The following is a 19,725-nucleotide window of genomic DNA, read 5'->3' as shown; positions in this document are numbered from 1 at the left end:
AATTTGATGGTTCTAATATACTCGCATGAATAATTATAATAATTATGTCTAAATGTTTACACATGGATGGTAGTAATGAGTATGTCTAAATGTTCACACATGTAGGATGCATCTGAGTTCTAATGTCTTTCATATGAGTTATGTGCCCATAGTTATATTTATTACCTTCATCGCATTAAATTATTTCAGTTGGACCTATACCTATAACATGATAATAAACAGTGTTGTTATTCCTTATTGAATATGTTCGTTATTACAATGTCATAAAATGCTAAAGTGATTCTTGCAATTGTATGGGTGTGATATAAAGGAAACTGGTTGATATAACACGACAATTGGCATATCTATATTCTCGAGTCGTTACTATCAATTATATTATAATAAAGATTGTGATGATAACTATGTTGACAATTATAATAAGATAACCCTTTGATGATTCACATGATATGCATTGGTTTAAATGATAGTCGTTATAGTTACGTTTAATTAAGCCTACGAGTTGCCTAATTATTCAAACCGTACAAATCAGAGAAATTGTTCAAGTTGTAATCTTTTATCATAGCTAGTGTTCTACAGAGTATATGATGGCAAATGTATATGTCTAAGTTATTTATACGACATTTTTTTTTTTTTTTTTTTGCTGAAAATGAGTATACTAAGTTGCTAGACACAATTGAAAGATATGATTGCTAAAATGTGAAACATATGTGGGATATAAAAGTGATGTTGTTGTTGTCATAGATCATATGTAGTTACTTTTATTGGGAAATATGTTTTCAGAATTGATATCGTGCAAACAAATTTTACAATTTAAGATATGAATTATGAGTATGTTGTTGATTGCTTAAATTCATTGACCCAATTCGTGACCTAAACCAGTGTGTGAATAAATGGTTGTACGGACATGTCAATAAGATCCTGTGAGTGTGATGGATGGTAGTGGTAGATCTATTTTCTGTGATATGTTTGCAATGTGAGAAGTTCTAAAATTGTTTTGTTGATTTTGCTCTCGCTCCTTCATAGTCTATAATCGATCATCAAAATTGTTTAGTGGTGAAACCGTGTAAACCTTGGTTCCTTTCTTGTTGTTCTTTAGTTTGATGTTGTGTTTTTAAGTTAAGCATGAGCTAGTAATAAATGTTACTTGTTGACAATCAGTTAATTCCATAATAAAACCTTGTTTCGACCTTAATGTTAATGCGCAATCTTTTATCGTATGTTCTTTCCTGTCACATGTGGTTGATAATGATTTTGTTGCATATGTATATGAAAATTGAGAAGAGGTTACGAGGACGTAACCATGTTTCTAGTCGGGTAGGATTGTAAAATCTTAATGTTTATATTGCACTTGTTTGTAGATGGTAGTTTTGATCAAGTAGATGTTTCGTTGTGGGGTACCTATGCAAATGAGTTCTATATGTTTTATTCATACTTCTGTTAGTTGGTTGAGGTGTAAAAGAAGAGTATAGTTAAACTACTGGTATTGAGTTATGAGTTGTGGGGCCTTTGTGCCGATTTACGTTTACGGTCCAGTGAGACCATGGTTTTTGAGTTACTTGAGTCTGAGATCGGAATTTAGATGGAAGATGACGGTGTTCCCAGATGAATATTTAGTTGTTATACATTGGTGTTCTCAGGTAGTTATTAGTCGTAGTTAGTTTGGTTAAGTAAAGACGAGTTAAACTTCGGGACGAAGTTTATTTTTAGGAGGGCAGAATGTAACATTCCGTGTCTGTTATGTTTAATTGATGTGTCAAAAGTGTGTGTTAACTGTGTTAGAAATGCGTGACGTCCGTATGTACGATATACAATACCCTTCTGGTGTTTGAGTACGGGAGCGAACTTCGGGACGAAGTTCATTTTAAGGGGGGAAGACTGTAATACCCCGTATTTTTATTATCGATTGAGCGAGTTTTTATTATTTAATGATAGCGTAAAGGTAATGAGTCGGATTCATGTTGTAAGATGAGTCGGGTTTATAGTTTGGGTCAAGGTGTCATAGCCCATTTACCCACTTACCCATTTACCTTCTCACCTCACTAAAACCCTAAAACAAACCTTAATGCAACCTTAGAACCCAATCCCCCTTCCTACCGTCATTTGGCACATCACCTTCATCAACCCCTTTTTCTTTCACGTCACAACCGTCATTTACAGCCAACGAGTGCACGCCGGTGAGTGTGGAGGGAGTAGGGTCTGCCGTGAGTCTAGGGAAGCCGTTGCTAGTGGTCGTGGGTGGTTGTACTGGCCGGAAAAGCACAGATCGACGGCCGTCATAGGTAAGGTTTCCTGTTTTCATTTCTGTTACGCTGTTTTGATCTGAGTTGTGCGTCTTTTAGGGACTGTTGTAGCAGTCGTGGGGGTGTGGGATGTGTTGTTGGTGTTGAGTCGAGTCGGGTGGTGGTGGGTAGAGTGGTTGTCGTCGCTGTTGGTGGTTGCAGTGGTGGTGTTTAGGTGTCGGGGTTGGTTGGGTGTTTTTGTTGCATTTCAGACATAGGGTAATGGGGTGGCACCACCGTGGACTCGGGGGAGGTCGAATCGGTGGTTCCACGTGTGTCAGGGTCGCCTTTCAACGGTGGTGTCAGGGGTGATGGTTGGTAAGGAGGAGGGGTTGTGTCGTGGTGGCAGGCGAGTTGAAAAGGGGGCTGGTTGTGGCGGCAAGGACGCAAGCAGGAGGTGTTGGTGGTGGTGGTTCTGACCACCGGCGTGGGTCGACCATGTTGGTGGTGGTGGGAGGTGACCAGGCCAGACCTGGTGTCAGGCCTGGTGGTCGGCGGTGAGGGTTGGTGGTTGTGGAGTGAGTAGTGACGGGTTGAAAGGGGGGGTGTGCGTGTGTCGGGTCGAGTGTTGTTTTTGGGTTATTTTTGTTACGGTTTTTATTTTAATAAGTCGGGAATATGTATATTTCTATTATTTACATTATTAGTTTTAGTTACTAAGTTAATATTAAGTAGCGGTGACGGAATAACGGTGACGGAATAATATATTTAAGTTTTGAGTCGGGATTTGATTTCGGGAAGGTTACTATTTTTAGTAACCTGCTATTTTTGGTAATTGTCATTTTGGAAACCTCCCATTTTAGGAAACTTTCTATTTTGGGTAACTTATATTTTTAGTAACTTCTAAATTGGGAAAGTTTCTATTTATAGTGACTCTTGAGTATGGGAACGGGAATAGTTAAGTGAATTAATTATGTTATGTATATGTTTAGGTGGCGAGTTTCGGGTGGAGTACTTCTGATCTGCAGTTAGCTTTTTATCGCTATTTGAGGTAGGGAAATACACTTGACTTATTATCGTTGTTGTTGAATTGTGTGGACTTGTTGGTGTTTCATATGACCAAACTGTGAATGTTGACTTGATTCGTGGTTGTTGATTTACGTTATGATTCATATACGGGAAGGTGTTTGACTGAATTGATTGTATTGAGTATGATATCACAACATTTGGTAGCTGGCGTGATTTCATTCATTGATATTCATATTGTATTGCATCGTTTACTGTTGAGCATTCATATGAATTGGAGATGGAGGATGTTGAGGTGATATGGTGTGGTGATGATGATGTTGTGATAAGGCCCAGGCGGGTTCTGCAGGACTTGCCCTGGTGTCCTCAGCTGCGAGCTGGCAGATCGACTACGGTCGATATATATAGTCTACCGGGGATCGGTATGGCTGGGTTGTCCGGGTTATGAGATATGAGTTATGAGATATGAGTTATGAGATGAGTTGAGATGGAGATGGAGGTGACGGGGGAGCATGCATATCATATTTTGTTGTTTCATTGTTTTCCCTACTCAACCTCGTGGTTGACCCTGTGTATTCGTGAACACCTGTGATGACCCAAATATTGGCGAGCAGACTTGACAGGTTAAGAGATAGAACGGGAGCTGGATGGGCGTGAGACACTGGATCAGACGACTTAGTAGCTAGATCATCATTTAGAAGACTTTCACTTTTAATTTTGTTAGTTCTTTGTAATTTGAGTTGAAAAGAGGTTTTGTAATAATTAAGTTAAAAATAGTTATCTAAATTGCCTTGGAGTTTAATTTGTTATTCACTACCTCGGGAAACCGAGATGGTAACAGTCCGGGTTATTAGGGAATGTCTTGCTAAAGGCTCCTTCATAAACCGGGGTGTTACAAGCTACATGTAGGAGTCCTTACTGATGTTAAGGAAGCTTACGAGAGAGCTGGGAGAGCTGAGAGGTTAGTAGAGATGGCTCAGGAGAGGGTGAGTGTTGAGAAAAGAAAGGCTGAGAGTGAGGGTGGAGGCCAATCTAGTCACAAGAAAGGCAACCACAATCACGCTAAGGGGTTTTCTTCTGGGTCAGGGTACAATGCTAGGGCTTCCTTTGGGCGTGGCCGTGTGAGTGGTAGTGGTAGTTGGGGGATGACCTGCTATGGCTGTGGCAGTGTAGGCCACAAGAGACATGAGTGCACGAGTATGCCTGGAGCTTTTCAGGGATCGGCTCGGGGGAGCTATTCTCAGGGACCTGCATAGAGTTATGCGAGCAACAGACCAGGTGGGTCATGGTGTAACCGGGGAAGTCAGGGCTTTCAGGGTGGAGGTAACCGCAATGGCGGTAATTCCTATCAGAAACCAGCTACGAACAACAACAACAATCAGGGGTCGGGTGCTAAGCCGACCACATCGGCCAAGATCTTGTCCGGGGAGGTGGACGGAAAGACCGATGGAAAGTTGTTCATGATGGACAAGAAAGCAGCTGAGGAGGATGCACATGTTATCACTGGTACTTTTCTTGTTAACGGTATTCATACCTTTGTTTTGTTTGATTCGGGGGCTTCTCAGTCGTTTGTATCTTCGAGTCATGTTGAACGGTTGGGTTTGAGAGTATATGAGTCTGTGAGTGAGAAAGTTTTTATACCTTCGGGTGAGTCTGTATCATGTGGGAGGTTGTTTAGAGATGTGTCTATGATAGTTGGGCAAGTTGATCTACCTGTAGACTTGCTAGAGTTTCCTTTTAATGGTTTTGAGATGATAGTCGGGATGGATTGGTTGGGAAAGTATAAGGCTAAGATAGACTGTCATCAAAAGAAAGTGTCTTTGATAGGGCCTAAGGGTGTTAGTGTGTCTTATCGTGGGTCCGACAGTTGATCAGATACCAGTGGTGGGAGAGTTTGCAAATGTTTTTCCAGAGGAGATTCCGGGGTTGCCACCGAAGAGGGAGATAGATTTCACCGTTGAGTTGAAACCGGGGACGGGGCCAATCTCTAAGGCACCGTACCGGATGGGTCCTAAAGAGATGGAGGAGCTCAGGAAACAGTTAGATGATCTGATAGAGAAGGGATACATTAGACCTAGTGTATCGCCGTGGGGAGCACCAGTTCTTTTCGTGAAGAAGAAAGATGGGAGTTTGAGGTTATGCATAGATTACAGAGAGCTGAACCGAGTGACGGTGAAGAACAAGTATCCTTTGCCAAGAATAGATGACCTGTTTGATCAGTTGAGTGGTGCATCAGTCTTTTCTAAGATTGATTTGAGGTCGGGGTACCATCAGGTGAAGATTAGAGAGGTGGACATACCAAAGACAGCTTTCGCGTCGAGGTGTGGTCATTATGAGTATGTGGTGATGCCGTTTGGGTTATCTAATGCACCGGCCGTGTTTATGGATTTGATGAACAAAATCTTCAGACAGTTTTTGGACAAGTTCGTGGTGGTGTTTATCGATGACATCTTAGTCTACTCTAAGACTAAGGAGGAGCATGAGGAGCATCTGAGGATTGTGTTGCGGACTACGAGGGAGCATGAGTTATATGCTAAGTCGTCCAAGTGTGAGTTCTAGTTAGAGAAAGTTGCTTTTAAGGGCATGTGATCTCTAAGGAGGGAGTAGGCGTGGATCCGTGAAGATTGAGGCAGTGACAAAGTGGGAAGCACCAAAGAATGTTGCTGAGATCAGGAGTTTCTTGGGTTTAGCTGGATACTACAGACGGTTCGTGAAAGATTTCTCCAAGATAGCTAGACCTATGACAGCTTTGATGAGGAAAGAGAACAGGTTTCGTTGGGATGAGAGTTGTGAAAAGGCGTTCCAAACATTAAAGGAGCGTTTGACCACAACTCCTATCTTAGCATTGCCTGAACGGATCGAGAACTTTGAGGTTTATACAGATGCCTCAAAGAATGGGTTAGGATGTGTGTTGATGCATAACGGTAAGGTGATTGCCTATGCTTCTAGGCAATTGAAGCCGTATGAGGAGAACTACCCTACACATGATCTGGAGTTGGGTGCAGTGGTGTTTGCTCTCAAGATTTGGAGACATTACCTTTATGGGGCGACCTTTAAGGTATTTTCGGATCACAAGAGTCTCAAGTACATCTTCACTCAAAAGGAGTTGAACATGAGACAGAGGAGGTGGATGGAGCTGATTGGCGATTATAACATGGATATTATCTACCATGAAGGGAAAGCCAATGTTATTGCATATGCTTTGAGTAGAAAGAGTGTACACTCCCTGTGTACAGCTCTATCTTTGATGAGGTTGAGAGATGAGGTGGAGAAGTTCGGGATACATATGATGCAGAGAGGGGATGCTGTGGGAGATTTGACAATGCAGCCTGACCTTTATGATGATATTCGAGGTAAACAGGCTTTAGATCCTAAGATGGTTGAGTGGAAAGCTGGAGTAGAGAAAGGGACAGTGTCTCGATTCTCTATTCATACAGATGGTAGTTTGAGGTTCGATGGTAGGTGGTGTGTCCCTAATGATGAGGAGCTGAAAAAGACACTCATGACAGAGGCACATTATACACCGTATTCAGTACATCCAGGTGGTGACAAGCTATACAAGGATTTAAAGAACACGTTTTGGTGGCCTGGAATGAAGAAAGAAACAGCTGAGTTTGTGGCCCGTTGTTTGACATGCCAGAGAGTTAAAGGGGAACAGCGATGACCACAAGGTAAGATTCGGTCTTTAGAGGTACCTGAGTGGAAGTGGGAATCCATTTCTATGGATTTTATAGTGGGTTTGCCAAAGAGTCAACAGGGTAACAACATGATATGGGTGATAGTGGATCGACTGACCAAGTCAGCTCACTTTGTTCCAATGAAAGATACATGGACTAAAGCACAATTGGCTATGGCTTATCGAAAGAACGTGCTTAAGTTACATGGAGTCCCTAAGGATATAATGTATGACAGAGATGCAAGATTTATATCACGGTTTTGGAAAGAGTTGCAGGAATCCTTGGGAACAACTTTGAAGATGAGTACAGCTTTTCATCCTGCGACAGACGGTCAGACTGAGAGAACAATCAAAACTCTTGAGGATATGTTACGAGCTTGTGTGATGGACTTTGGTGGTAGCTGGGAACAGAGGTTGGATTTGATAGAGTTTTCTTACAACAACAGCTATCACACTAGTATTGGCATGGCACCGTTTGAGGCTTTATATGGGAGGAGATGCAGGAGTCCGATTTGTTGGGACGACAGTGCTGAGGCAGTGGTTCTAGGACCAGAGATGGTACATGAGATAGTTGAACAGATTAAGATGATCAGGGAACGGATGAGAGCAGCTCAGGATAGGCAAAAGAGTTATGCAGATCTACATCGCCGGGATATAGAGTTTCAGGTTGGGGATAAGGTTCTTCTGAAAGTGTCTCCTATGCGTGGGGTTATGAGATTTGGGAAGAAAGGCAAGCTGAGTCAGAAGTTCATAGGGCCTTATGAGATCTTAGAGCGAGTTGGGGAGGTTTCTTATCGTCTGGCTTTACCTGCTGCGTTAGAGAGAGTGCATAATGTGTTTCATGTATCGCAGCTGCGGAAATATGTGAGTGACCCGTCACATGTGTTAGAGGCAGCGAGCTTAGAGCTAGATGAGTCTTTATCATATCTTGAGGTACCTAAGCAGATTCTTGATCGGAAGGTTAGGAAGACTAGGAGTGGTGTGACAGTTTTGCTTAAGATCTTTTGGTCTAACCACGAGACTGAGGAAGCTACATGGGAGGCAGAGGATATCATGAGAGAGCGCTACCCTTTCCTTTTTGATCAGGTATGTATGGTTACGGGGACGTAACCTTGTTTCTTTTAGAGGGGTAGGAGATGATCGCAAAGAGTTTTTAAGAGCTTTATACCCTTTTTATGTTGTGTCGGTATGATTGTTTTCGTTGAGTCGGGTTGAGTTTGAGTTAGTAACATGTTTTATGTTGAGTTTTGTTTTGGTTGTTGAGTCGGGAGTGCGTAGTGTGAGTCTTTGTTTTGTTGTGGTTTGAACTTCGGGGACGAAGTTCTTTTTAAGGAGGGAAGACTGTAATACTCCGTATTTATGAGTCTTGGGGTACTCTATCGAGTAGGCCTTACTCTGTCGAGTAAGGGAGTGTTGCGGAATAAAATAGTTTCTGACCTGTTGGGTACTCGATCGAGTAACTTGGGTACTCGATCGAGTAAGGGGGCACTCGATCGAGTACCTTAGCTACTCGATCGAGTAGCCGGTTTACGGGGGGTTGTTTTCTCGGGTTTTGTTAATAATGCGATTAGAGTATATAATACTTCCGTCATTGTTCCTAAATCACTTTTCAAAACCTAATCACTGTGAGAAGAGAAAGCAAACTACGTTATTAGCTTTAATCGCATTGTTGGCAAATCCCGGAGCTTGGAAGGTCGGATTTCACCTTTCTTTACACCGTTGTGATCCTTGCGTCGAGGGTAAGACCTATATAACGTTTTTATGATGTTTCTTTAAAGTTGGTTAAACCCTAATTTGGGGATTGGGGGTTTTTGTGGTTTGTATGCTTGGTAGTGATTATGTGTTTGTATATTAGGAGGAGGATTCGTAGAGGAAGCTTTTTGATATCACCAGAGATCGTCGATTGTTGTGCTTTCCGGTAGGGTTTCCCTACTCAGTATTACTTACATAATGTGTGGTGATTGTGCTGTATTTAGTGTGCTTGATTGATTCAGACGGTTGTGATTATACATTGTTGATAGATTCAGACGGTTGTTGATATTGTGATTGTTTGTCTATGGTTCTCGAGATGCGTTCTCGGATGAGTGGAGTCACTTGCGGGAGTGGCTTCACGCCCTAGTTTCGCCCTTCGTGGAACCCGCCACGGAAGGGGATGTGCACATTAATGGGACAGGGTTATCGCTCGGTATGATGAGCGGGGATTTGGTGGGTACGGTGCGGTCCCCCACTGCGTGGTAGTCCGGTGGACGATCGGTGACGAGATGGAGTGGAGTGGATGATTGTGTATGATTGTATGAGTTTGTATTGTTTACTTTTCTCGTTGGTTATATAATTTATGTAAATAGTATCGACCCCGATTATTGTTTTAAAACTGCGGTGATCCATTCGGGATGGTGAGCGGATATTGAGCGGTATGAGTTGAGTCTTTGGGATAGGTTTGGGATGTGCCACGATCCGATGATAGAAGTCTTCCGCCGTAGCTTAGTAGTTTTCATAAACATTTCGATTAGATCGATGAGAGCAGTTGGTTTGAGAACATGTAAACGTATTTTGGTTTGGTTTTTGGTTTGTAACCTTTCACTAAAGTATTTCTATTTAAATGTTGTTTCATTATTGTTTATTTGATTATCATTGCCTCGGGTAACCGAGATGGTAACATCCTTATACCTGGGTGGTCCTGGTAAGGCACTTGGAGTATGGGGGTGTTACACTAATGAAGATTAAGGGTATAACTGATATATAGTAAAAAAATAGGAGTACATCTTAGAAAGGGTATATTTAAAAGGGTACAAGAGAGAATTTCCTAAAAAATTATTTCTTAGTTTAACTCTATACTCAATCCCTTAGAAGTTATAATGGTCCATCTCCTTTATATGGTATGGTACTTATATTTAACTACATGTCAAATTTCTCGAAGACTTCTTAACTAAGTCGTTAAGATGAAGGTATATAGAGGACAATTGGTCACAGGTTCAAATTCCCCTTACCTCGATATTGTATAATCATTACGACTCATTTGACACCACAGAAAAAATTACATGTCAAATTAAAAATTTTTGGTTAAAATACCATTACTACTTGTTGATAGACCTAACAAAATTCGCGAACAAATAAGGTTGAACTTGAAAATGACCAAAATTGCCTGACCGAATATAACCCAGCCCCGAACCAAACCTTGATTGTTGCAATCTTGACCCGACCCGACGTAACCGACCCAAAACCACGTGTCCTCATGCGTTAACAATTTTCATTGGATTGTACCTCAATGCTCTCCTTTCTCCCAAAAAATGTAACAGAATATTAACTGCGAATTATTTAACAAAATGTACGTCATTATTTAACTACTATATAAAATGGAACCATCTTGGAACAAATTTAAAACAAAATGAGAGCAAAATAAAAAACGAATATATGATTTCTTTTTTTTTTTTTTTTTTTTTTTTTTTTTATAATTGATATTTTCATCATACTAATGCATGGGAACTCCTATATGCCTGACGATGTCGTAATCTATTCACATGATTTATGTCCATCTCTAAAACAGTATTCACTCATAAAGTCTAGTCTCGCATACTCATTATTCCCTCTATCCCGTCATTTATTTACCTTTAATTTTTGCACAAAGATCAACTAAAGGAGAGGGGATCGTCATTTATGGGTATTGTGACTGAGTGACAAATGAACAATATGTTATGAGGATGATCAAATTAACTTTTAAAAATATTCTCAATAAAAAGGTAAACAAATGAATTATATGTACCGTAGATACATTGCACGTGATCTAAACTAGTAGGTAAACAAATGATCCGGAGGAAGGAAGTATATATATAAGTATTAGTGTAAAGAGTCAAAATACTTTTTGAGGCCTTGATAATTTAACAAGAATGTTTGGGATGATGATGAGATAAATAAATATATGGAGAATAAGAGTTGTTCAAGTTAAAAGAATAACCCCGTCAACTAAAAGTCTATAGTATACGGAGTAGCTTTGTAAGCAAGTAGTAAAATATAAGGGCAATAAGACAAAAGAAACCAGCTGGTTGAAGCAAAGCTCAAAATCAAATGAAGATGGGGACTAGAAAGACGTACTTCTCTATAGGCTGGGGCTTACTATTTAATTTATACATGTACATATGCAATATGTATAAGGCGTAACTATGAAGGTAATAATTCAGAGAAAACAAGGACCAATATATTGTAACAATGAAACGTAGTTTTCATCTTTGTATATTTTCCTTCTTTTCTGCTCTTCTTTTATCATGTTAGTGTACCTACATTATTAGTACAACAACATTAGACTCAAATACCTTTAAAAAACCCTTTTGTTTTTTTTAAGTAATATTAGATAGAGTGGAGGCTTATAATTTAGATTTTGGGATGGTAATTCTTTTTCAATTTCGATATTCCAATATTCCAATCAAAAAGATGAATTACTCAATATAATATATTGCAAATATCGTTCGATATGGAAGCCATAGAAATTACAGTAAGTCTTGCTTAAGTCGGATTATTTGTCTTAAATCTTAAAACGGATTAAATATATATTACCACATGGGGGTGATAAAAACAAAAATTTTGGCATTTTCTAGACAACTTGTCAATGTGATTTGATATGTATTTGATCCGTCTTTTAAGTTGACGGACTAATATCTCAACACACAAACATCAATTTGATATATAATTTTACTCGTTGAACAGATATTATGCCTTAGAGCATGTACAATAGAGAGGAAGTAGTTTCCTCTTAGCACTTTCTCTCATCTAAGAGGAGGTCTTCTCTATTGTGGAGCATGCATACAACATCCTCTTAGAAGGAGGATGAGCTTCATTTCCTCTAAAGGTAGAGGAATTGAAACATTGGCCAATATGGCCATTGTGCCAATTATTCAATCACAATATTTAATTTAGGTATTTACAAATTATATTATTTTTCTTTTATTAAATGTTAATGTATAATTAATAGTGGAGAGGAAGAAGAAGGGGATTCTCTCTATTGTGTAGAAATTTTAATGAAGAGGATGTAAATGGTCGAAAATGAGTTGAATAATAGAGAAAATGAGTTCGGCAAATGAGAGACGGGAAGAGAAAAAATAAGATGATGATACTGTTCTCTCTATTGTACATGATCATAAATATAATAATTTATGAGTACCGAAAAAAATAAATATAATAATTTATGGTGATGAGTACATATTTAGATGAAAGCCAAAATATAGGCAAGTTTGAAACAAGGGAAGCAAAGGCTAAGTAAAAGCAAAAGGAAGGACGCATGCAATTCACTCCCCCACAGTTGTAGAGGGAGAAAGAGAGAGAGAGAGAGGGTTTTAACATTATATAGAGAGATGGACCACGTTGAAATATTGATATCTCATGTGTTGTTAATTATAATGCGGCCAACCTCTTCTCGTTATTCTATCCCCATCCTCCTCTTTCTCCCTAGCTACTTTGTAGTCCCCAACCTATAACCTATTGCCTATTCCCCTCACAACCACCCAGATGCTTGTCAGATCTCAGCATTTGGTCGGACTTCTATTTTTTACCGACGAAGTACTAACTAAACTCGTTTTTTTGCTTAATCATTATACTAAATGCACAACTACTATACGGACTGAGTAGAAGCGAAACCAAAAAAAAAAAAAATGGGATGAGATCTAGGGCTTTTTATTACCATGGATAATGCGATGATTATTTTAAAACTCTAATGATCTTAAAGTCTCAAATAAAAATTTAGGAGGCCTCCTTTCGGATGATTATTTTCGTCTGAAAGTTTCAGACCGGTCATATGTGATCCATGTACAGTCAAATGTGACCCAGATTAAATAGTCACATTTTTATGATAAAACTGTAAACCATTTTAAATGGTCATATTTTACCATGAAAATAGTCACATAGTACCGTTTGAAGGCTTCAGATGAATAGTCCATCTGAAAACAGTCCGTCTGAAATGAGAATTAGTGCAATAGGTATAATCGCTTTAATTATCAGTTTTACCTTTTGATTTATACGGTCTATTCACGAGAAAAAGGATTGTACATCAGATGTACTACATCACACTTAATGACTTTTTGAGTTTTTGTGTATTTTTTTCGAGTACTATAGAGTTTATAAATTACATTTTAGTTTTATAATGTCAAAAATCAAAATTTTTTGAGCTTATATGTAATTTTTTTTAGTTATAATGTAATTTTTTTTTATTAAAGTTTAAGTAAATAAACTCAAAAACTTTATAATAAAACTCAAAATTTTTAGATTAAAACTCAAAAACTTTATCTCAATGCTAAAAAACTATACCATCTGATGTACTACATCAGATGTATAATCCACTTACTGTCTATTCACAATAAAATTTCCAATACTTTCTATTTATAATCTTACGGGCTTGTTTAGTTTCCACTACAAAATAATAAGAATTTTAAAAAAACCATAAATTACGAAAAAAAAATTAGAGTTATTTGATTGTCATTAAGTTTACAAAAATGGTGAAATTGGCGACTGACCGATTTCTCAATTACTACAAAATGGAGGGAAGGAGGAATACAAATGCAAAATCAACAAATGCAAAAATAAGTGGACCTGACCTATTGAATCATGACTCTATGAAAATATAAATAATAAGATCCGAAAAATTCTTAGTTGAGAATTGTCCATTTTATCTATCGATAAGGAATGCTTTGACGGGTGCCAAGTTGAGCCCCCACCTAAGGAATCCTCCCCAAGCACGGAGTTCTTAGGCAGCGGCCTATTGTAATATCATAGCGGCCAAGGGCGAGTGGTTACCCGCTCCCACTTGGTCATTGAAATACACATGAAATAGATTCCCACATGGTAACACAATAAGTTTTGTCAACTCACACGAATTTAGATAAAGTAAGTTATTTCAGGTGAATTGATGATGAGAAATCATATGAACTACGAATCCTATATTATATCAATCAAACAACCCATAATTTAAATCATGATACTTTTAAATATTGAGATATTTCTTTTATTCTACATCATTCTAAAATTTTTACTTTCTACCATTTATTATTTATATATATATCCTTAACTTTTGCATTCAATGACAAAAGAAACCCAAAGAATGGATGTAAAAATCTATTTCATTCGATATTAGCTGTCTGTTAGAACTATCAATATAGAAAATAGAAAGATTTTATAAAAATTAATCCATAAATAAATTTGGCGTTAGAAAAAAAAAATGTGTCGCAATATATAAATAATCCAATTAAGGGGTTGGACTATCAATGGAAATGACGAATGCAAAATACGTAATCGTCCTTTAGCTACTTCAACTTGACTTGTATTCAAAGAAAAACACTCTGAAGATAGCTAGAAGAAGACCTCACGGGAAAAAAATAAAAAATAAAAAATAAAAATATACATATATTAAGCAAAACGTAGGGAGTAATAATTAAAAAGAAAAAGAAAATAAAGAGTAAAGGTGTTAACCCAAGAGGATGGTTAGTATGAGGTTGAAAGTTGGGGGTTGGAACTAGGGTTACGAGAACTAGTCTAGACTGGACCAATATAATGGACCATTACTCTAGTAAAGAAATTTGTGAGTACTTTTTTTTTCCCTTTTATTTATCAGGATAACCACAAAAGAATCCTCTCATACACACATACACATACACTTATATCAACTATTTTATTTTTCAATTGTTGAATCTTATTCCAATTTTTGAACCAATTATTGTTCAAAAAAATCTTTAAAACTTAGAGTGAAATAAATAAATAAATAAATAAAAGGAAGAAAGGCTACTACTATAATGGATCCCTCATCATCAAATTCAGAGTATCAAGATCATCATCGACTTGGACTCCAACAAAGGGAATGGTTAAGTTGCTCAACCTCAGCTGGAACTAGTACTCAAATAGAGCTCCGAGATGTGACAATCGACGACGACGACAACGACAACAACAACAGCAACGACAAAGATACTCGAAGATTGATAGTAGAGAGGGAGCACATGTTTGATAAAGTTGTGACACCAAGTGACGTTGGAAAGCTTAATCGGTTGGTGATCCCTAAGCAACACGCTGAGAAGTACTTTCCTTTAGACTCTACTAATACCAACAATAATCCAAGTGGTAATACTGATAATAATAATAATAATAATAAAGCCGGTTTACTCCTAAATTTCGAGGATCGGACCGGTAAATCATGGCGGTTTAGGTACTCTTATTGGAATAGTAGCCAAAGCTATGTGATGACAAAAGGGTGGAGTCGTTTTGTTAAGGAAAAGCAATTAAGTGCTGGTGATATTGTGTCGTTTCAGAGGGCTGTTGGTGATGATATTCATTCTAAGAATACTTTTTTCATTGATTGGCGGCGTAGACCACCTGACCACCATCATCACCACCACCATCACCTAGGCACCGCCTTCTCGGTCCACCATTCCATTCCAACTTGGGGTGGTGGCCTTGGTACTAGTTCCACCACCCCAACTTTCTTCCTAAGATCTCATCCTCATGAATCTCATCCTCATCATAACCATAATGCTCTTTGGGACCATTCTAATTTTTGTAATAATAATAATAATAATAATAGTAATAATGTTACCCACTTGTCACCTATGAATGGGAATATCATGAACATGGTACCTTATGCTTATGGTGCCGGGTCTGGGTCCGGGTCAGGGTCTGGACCTGTTAACCCTTCCGGGTCGTTGATTCTACTCAGATCTCCGGTACCCAACTCGGCCTCACTTATTCCCCATCTAATGCCCGCTTCTTCTTCATCTTCTCATCATCATCATCATCTAATGCACCCATCATTGACGACATCATCAAACGATGCATTTCGAAGAGGTGGATTCGAAAATGGGCTGCCTAAGGTTTATGATTCGATTCCGGTTGTTCATGGAAATGCTCCTGTTCCTTCTTCTGTTGGTGGTGGGCCTCCCAAGAGGTCGCTCAGGTTGTTTGGGGTTAATATGGAATATGATAATCATGAATTGGATGGTTCTACTTCAACTTCAAGTTCAAATTACGACGCTTCCCAAAATTGAGATCATTTTATATATGGCGATATGAGAATTGAAGCCCTAGCCGTACTAAATTTGGAGCGAGGGCAAATCAAGTTTTGCAAAATATACAAAAGGTAGATGCTAATCCTCGATATTATAGGATGGTTGAGAATCTAGGAGCCAATTTTATCGTTTTCATTTATATTTATCCTCTATCCATTTAAAGGTCATCGATCAGGGTATATATGAGTACTCTTTTACTTAGCTTATTGTAAATAATAATATATACACCTGATTATCACCTCAAAGCTTTCAGACTTGACAATATTATTCATCATATGAATCCTATGTTTCAGTTACATTGTGAGAACTCAAATTATGTTCGATAGTGTTAGTGAAGGCGGTTCAGTGGCGGTTCAGTTGGACGTACTCTATATCGAATTCCAGGGAAAAAGGCCACCCGATTGACGACTCTAGGTTTTGTTTATCTAATTGGGCTTATCTTTCAGGTAATTGATCTTCAATACTAAGAACTTATCACAAAGTGACCATATGATATGTTTCTATATACGAATCGGATGTAATTGGCAAAATGTTGAGTATCAGACATGAATAGCTATATGTTTTTTTTCTTAAGAAGATGAATTATCATTTGTTATATATATACTTTCTCAGTTTCATCAAATTATTTACACTGTGACGAATTTGATACATGTGGAGTATGGCGGTATATGTTTAGCATTAGTAGTAGTAGTAGTAGTAGTAGTAGTAGTAGTAGAAGATAATGGAAAATGAACAAGTTAGTTAGTAGGTAGATGATGAGTACAGTATGCAAAAGTTGGTGCAGCATAGAATCATGCAATGCAAAACGCGGTATACTTAAAGAATAAGCAGCAGGAATGTATAAATATGCATTAAGCTGTTAGCTAGAAATTGTATGTTTGTTGCCCTTGTGTTTGGTTTAATAATGAATTTAGGTACGGCGAACGCAGGGAGCAGTCTAGGTAGAGCAACAGATCATAAAATGATGCATGCTGTCAAAAGCATTTAGAAGTGTTATTAAGTTTCGAAATTCGAACCCATGACATTGTCTGTCTAGTTTTGTATATATACCTAAGCATTGAACTACTAACCTCTGAACTAATTAGCTATAGCTACTCAAGGAACTGTTTCATAATTAATGTTGTGGAATGATCTCTTACTGTTAGTAGGGGAACCATATAAACTAGTTAGGTAATTTATATATGTATATGTTGATTATTACTTTAGAGAGGACCATATATTCACGTAGGCATTGGTGCATGAATCATAATGATGCCATGCTTGTTTACTTGTTTCTCTTCCTTGTTAAAAACATATCATGTTACTCTATTTGTATAAAGTTATTTCTTTTTATAGGAAATATTTACCCTAAATTAAAGGGAGCACACTTCCAAATTCCAATCTACAACCAATATCTACAACATCCTTATACTACTATAACTATCTTTTGGGACTATATTTTGATAATGTGATAGATTATCAGTGTAGATTATTTGGAAACAATGTGTTTTTTTTTTTTTTTATAAATATAGAGAGAAGTCTGCGACTTGTAGAGCCCTTTAAGAGTAATTAGGTGATGATGTTTATTTACATAAATTTTTACATTGATGATCAATTGGCTCATATGCATATTCACACAAATTAAGTAACTTCAAATGATAATCACTTGTGTATTGTAGATGATGATGAATAAATCTAAATATACACGTTAGGGCTGAGAGAAAAATTAGAATACGATTTTTTTCATGCGAGTCCGTTCCGAAATCCGAATACAATATAAATTGGATATTCGATCAGTTTTTTCCCGGTTAAACCGGATTAGATGTGGATTGGAAAAATGTTAATTAAACCAGATATCCGGATATTATCCAAATTTAAAGAAAAAAAAAAAGAGAAACTAGGTAAAGTCCGCATACGGATATACCTAGCTATAATAATTAAGGGCTCGTTTGGTTGCTCACTCAATTATAAGAACCCCATGAATTGTGGTTTTGGAGGTTGTTTAGTTACCCCATATTTTGTAGAATGGGGAAGCTCCCAATTCCTACGTGATGATGGGGGAATTTAACTACCTACCCCGTTCATGGTCTCCAATGATTAATTCACATGATTTTAATCCCTAGGAAAAACAAACTCCAATATGGCAACGACCAAACAAATTAATGGAATTCATGTGAATTTTAATGTAGGAATTAAAATCATGTGAATTATTCCCTCCATTTTACAATGATGTTCTCATTTATAAATGGCTAAAGAACCAAGGAGAAAGAGATTAAACCATGTGGGCCAATTTTTAGGAAATAAAAGAAGGATTTAGCAAGTGATTTAAGTGATTTATTTTCCCATCAACTTGTTTACGAAACTTAAAACATAATCGACATCTCCCATCACCTTACGCCATCATCAGCCGCCACCATTATCCGTCAACCTCACCCCACACCTCCAACAAACCCCAAAAAATGAGAACTGAAAAAATACAGATCTGAAAAAATACAACAATAGATCTGAGAAAACGAGTGGGTGTTGGTGGCGACGAGTGGGTGTTGTTGTTGGTGGTGGTTGGAGGACAGAAAGGGCGGGTGTATGTGCAGGTGTCGAGGAGGAGAAAGACGAGCGGGTGGTTGAGTTGTCGGGTGGTGGGTTAACTCGCTGGAGTAGTGGCGGTGTCGGGAAAGTGCTTGTCGGAATATGGGTGCTTGTCGGAATCTGGGTCTGTCAAAAAGGTGTGCGAGTTGAGAGGCAGGAGTTGAGAGGTCCCGGGTTCGACTACCAGCTGGGGCGATGATCACTTGGCCACTGCAACCCCCGAAGGGGTGGCTTACATGGTCAATGTGGTGGTGCGGGAATGCATGGGCCCGGGGGGATTCAACCCCTCGTCATCAAAAAAAAAAAGGTGTGGGAGGGGTAGTATGTAGATGAGAGGAGAGAGATGGATGAGAGAGGAGAATATAAAGGGAGTTAATAAATATGGAGGGAAGTAACTAGGGTTAAATAGGTGGATTAAATTAGATATAAGAGGGATTAGGTGGGTAAATGGGGTCAAATGTGTAAATACCAAAGTGGCCTTAGGATAAATGGTCATTTTAGATATCCATAAAAGGAAATAAAGCAAATGGGAATATTATAGTGGGTTGTCCCAAAATAGAAAATGGAAATATCATTGTAAAATGGAGGGAGTACAAATTAACACACAGTTTTAATTCATTCTTGTATAACCAAATGAGGCCTAAACAACAGTACATACTCATTTAAAAACAAGCAAAACCCAAACCCAAACCCAAATCCAAACCCAAACCCTCACCCTCACCCTCACCCTTTTCTCCTCTCTATTCCCTATTTCACTTTATCTTCAATTTTTAGGTTTAAACTTTGCGGAATTTGTAATAATTAATGCTCATTTGATATTTTGTAAAGTGTGCGATCGACTTATGGGTGCTATCTTGTATTAGTAGACAAGTCATTTCTTTGAGTGGTGAAGGAAAAATAAGAAATGCAGAATGAAATAGTGAATTGTGTGTGACTGTTTTTTTGTATAAAAATCGAATCGAATCCGGATCTTGAAATTCTTATATCCATATTTTACACTACCGGAATATCAGATATCCGGATTAGTCGAATTCGGATCCGGAACCTCAACTGTCGGAATTTTAAATCCAAAGATTTTAAATCTGAATATCCTATTCAGATTTCAAATCTTGATCGGATATCTGTTTTGCTCAGTCCTAATACATGTGACTATAAAGTAAAATATATACAATAAAAAGTAAAACAACAATTGGCTCATATCCATATC

At 38.1% G+C, this 19,725-nt stretch overlaps 1 protein-coding gene across 2 annotated transcripts; it reads left to right on the top strand.

Moving 5' to 3' along the window:
- The first annotated feature begins 14,488 nt into the window (after window positions 1–14,488).
- LOC141653778 (uncharacterized) lies at window positions 14,489–16,574 on the top strand. Of its 2 annotated transcripts, none has more exons than XM_074461628.1 (2): window positions 14,489–16,024; window positions 16,280–16,574. In XM_074461628.1, exon 1 carries the CDS (start codon window positions 14,691–14,693, stop codon window positions 15,930–15,932), a length of 1,242 nt encoding a protein of 413 aa, XP_074317729.1. In that variant the 5' UTR covers window positions 14,489–14,690; the 3' UTR covers window positions 15,933–16,024; window positions 16,280–16,574. The 2 variants fall into 2 exon arrangements, with proteins under 2 accessions (XP_074317729.1, XP_074317728.1); XM_074461627.1 differs by having other exon boundaries at window positions 14,503–16,024; window positions 16,247–16,574.
- Window positions 16,575–19,725: the final 3,151 nt, after the last annotated feature.

This window comes from Silene latifolia, chromosome 4 (genome assembly GCF_048544455.1).
Source record: "Silene latifolia isolate original U9 population chromosome 4, ASM4854445v1, whole genome shotgun sequence".
NCBI classification, from domain to species: Eukaryota; Viridiplantae; Streptophyta; class Magnoliopsida; order Caryophyllales; family Caryophyllaceae; genus Silene; species Silene latifolia.
Note: the sequence above shows the minus strand (reverse complement) of the source record. Positions and strands in the feature narration are given on the sequence as shown.

Coding starts and splice junctions, on each gene's coding strand:
- LOC141653778 (XM_074461628.1), top strand. CDS start 14,691: ATGGATCCCTCATCATCAAATTCAGAGTATCAAGATCATCATCGACTT.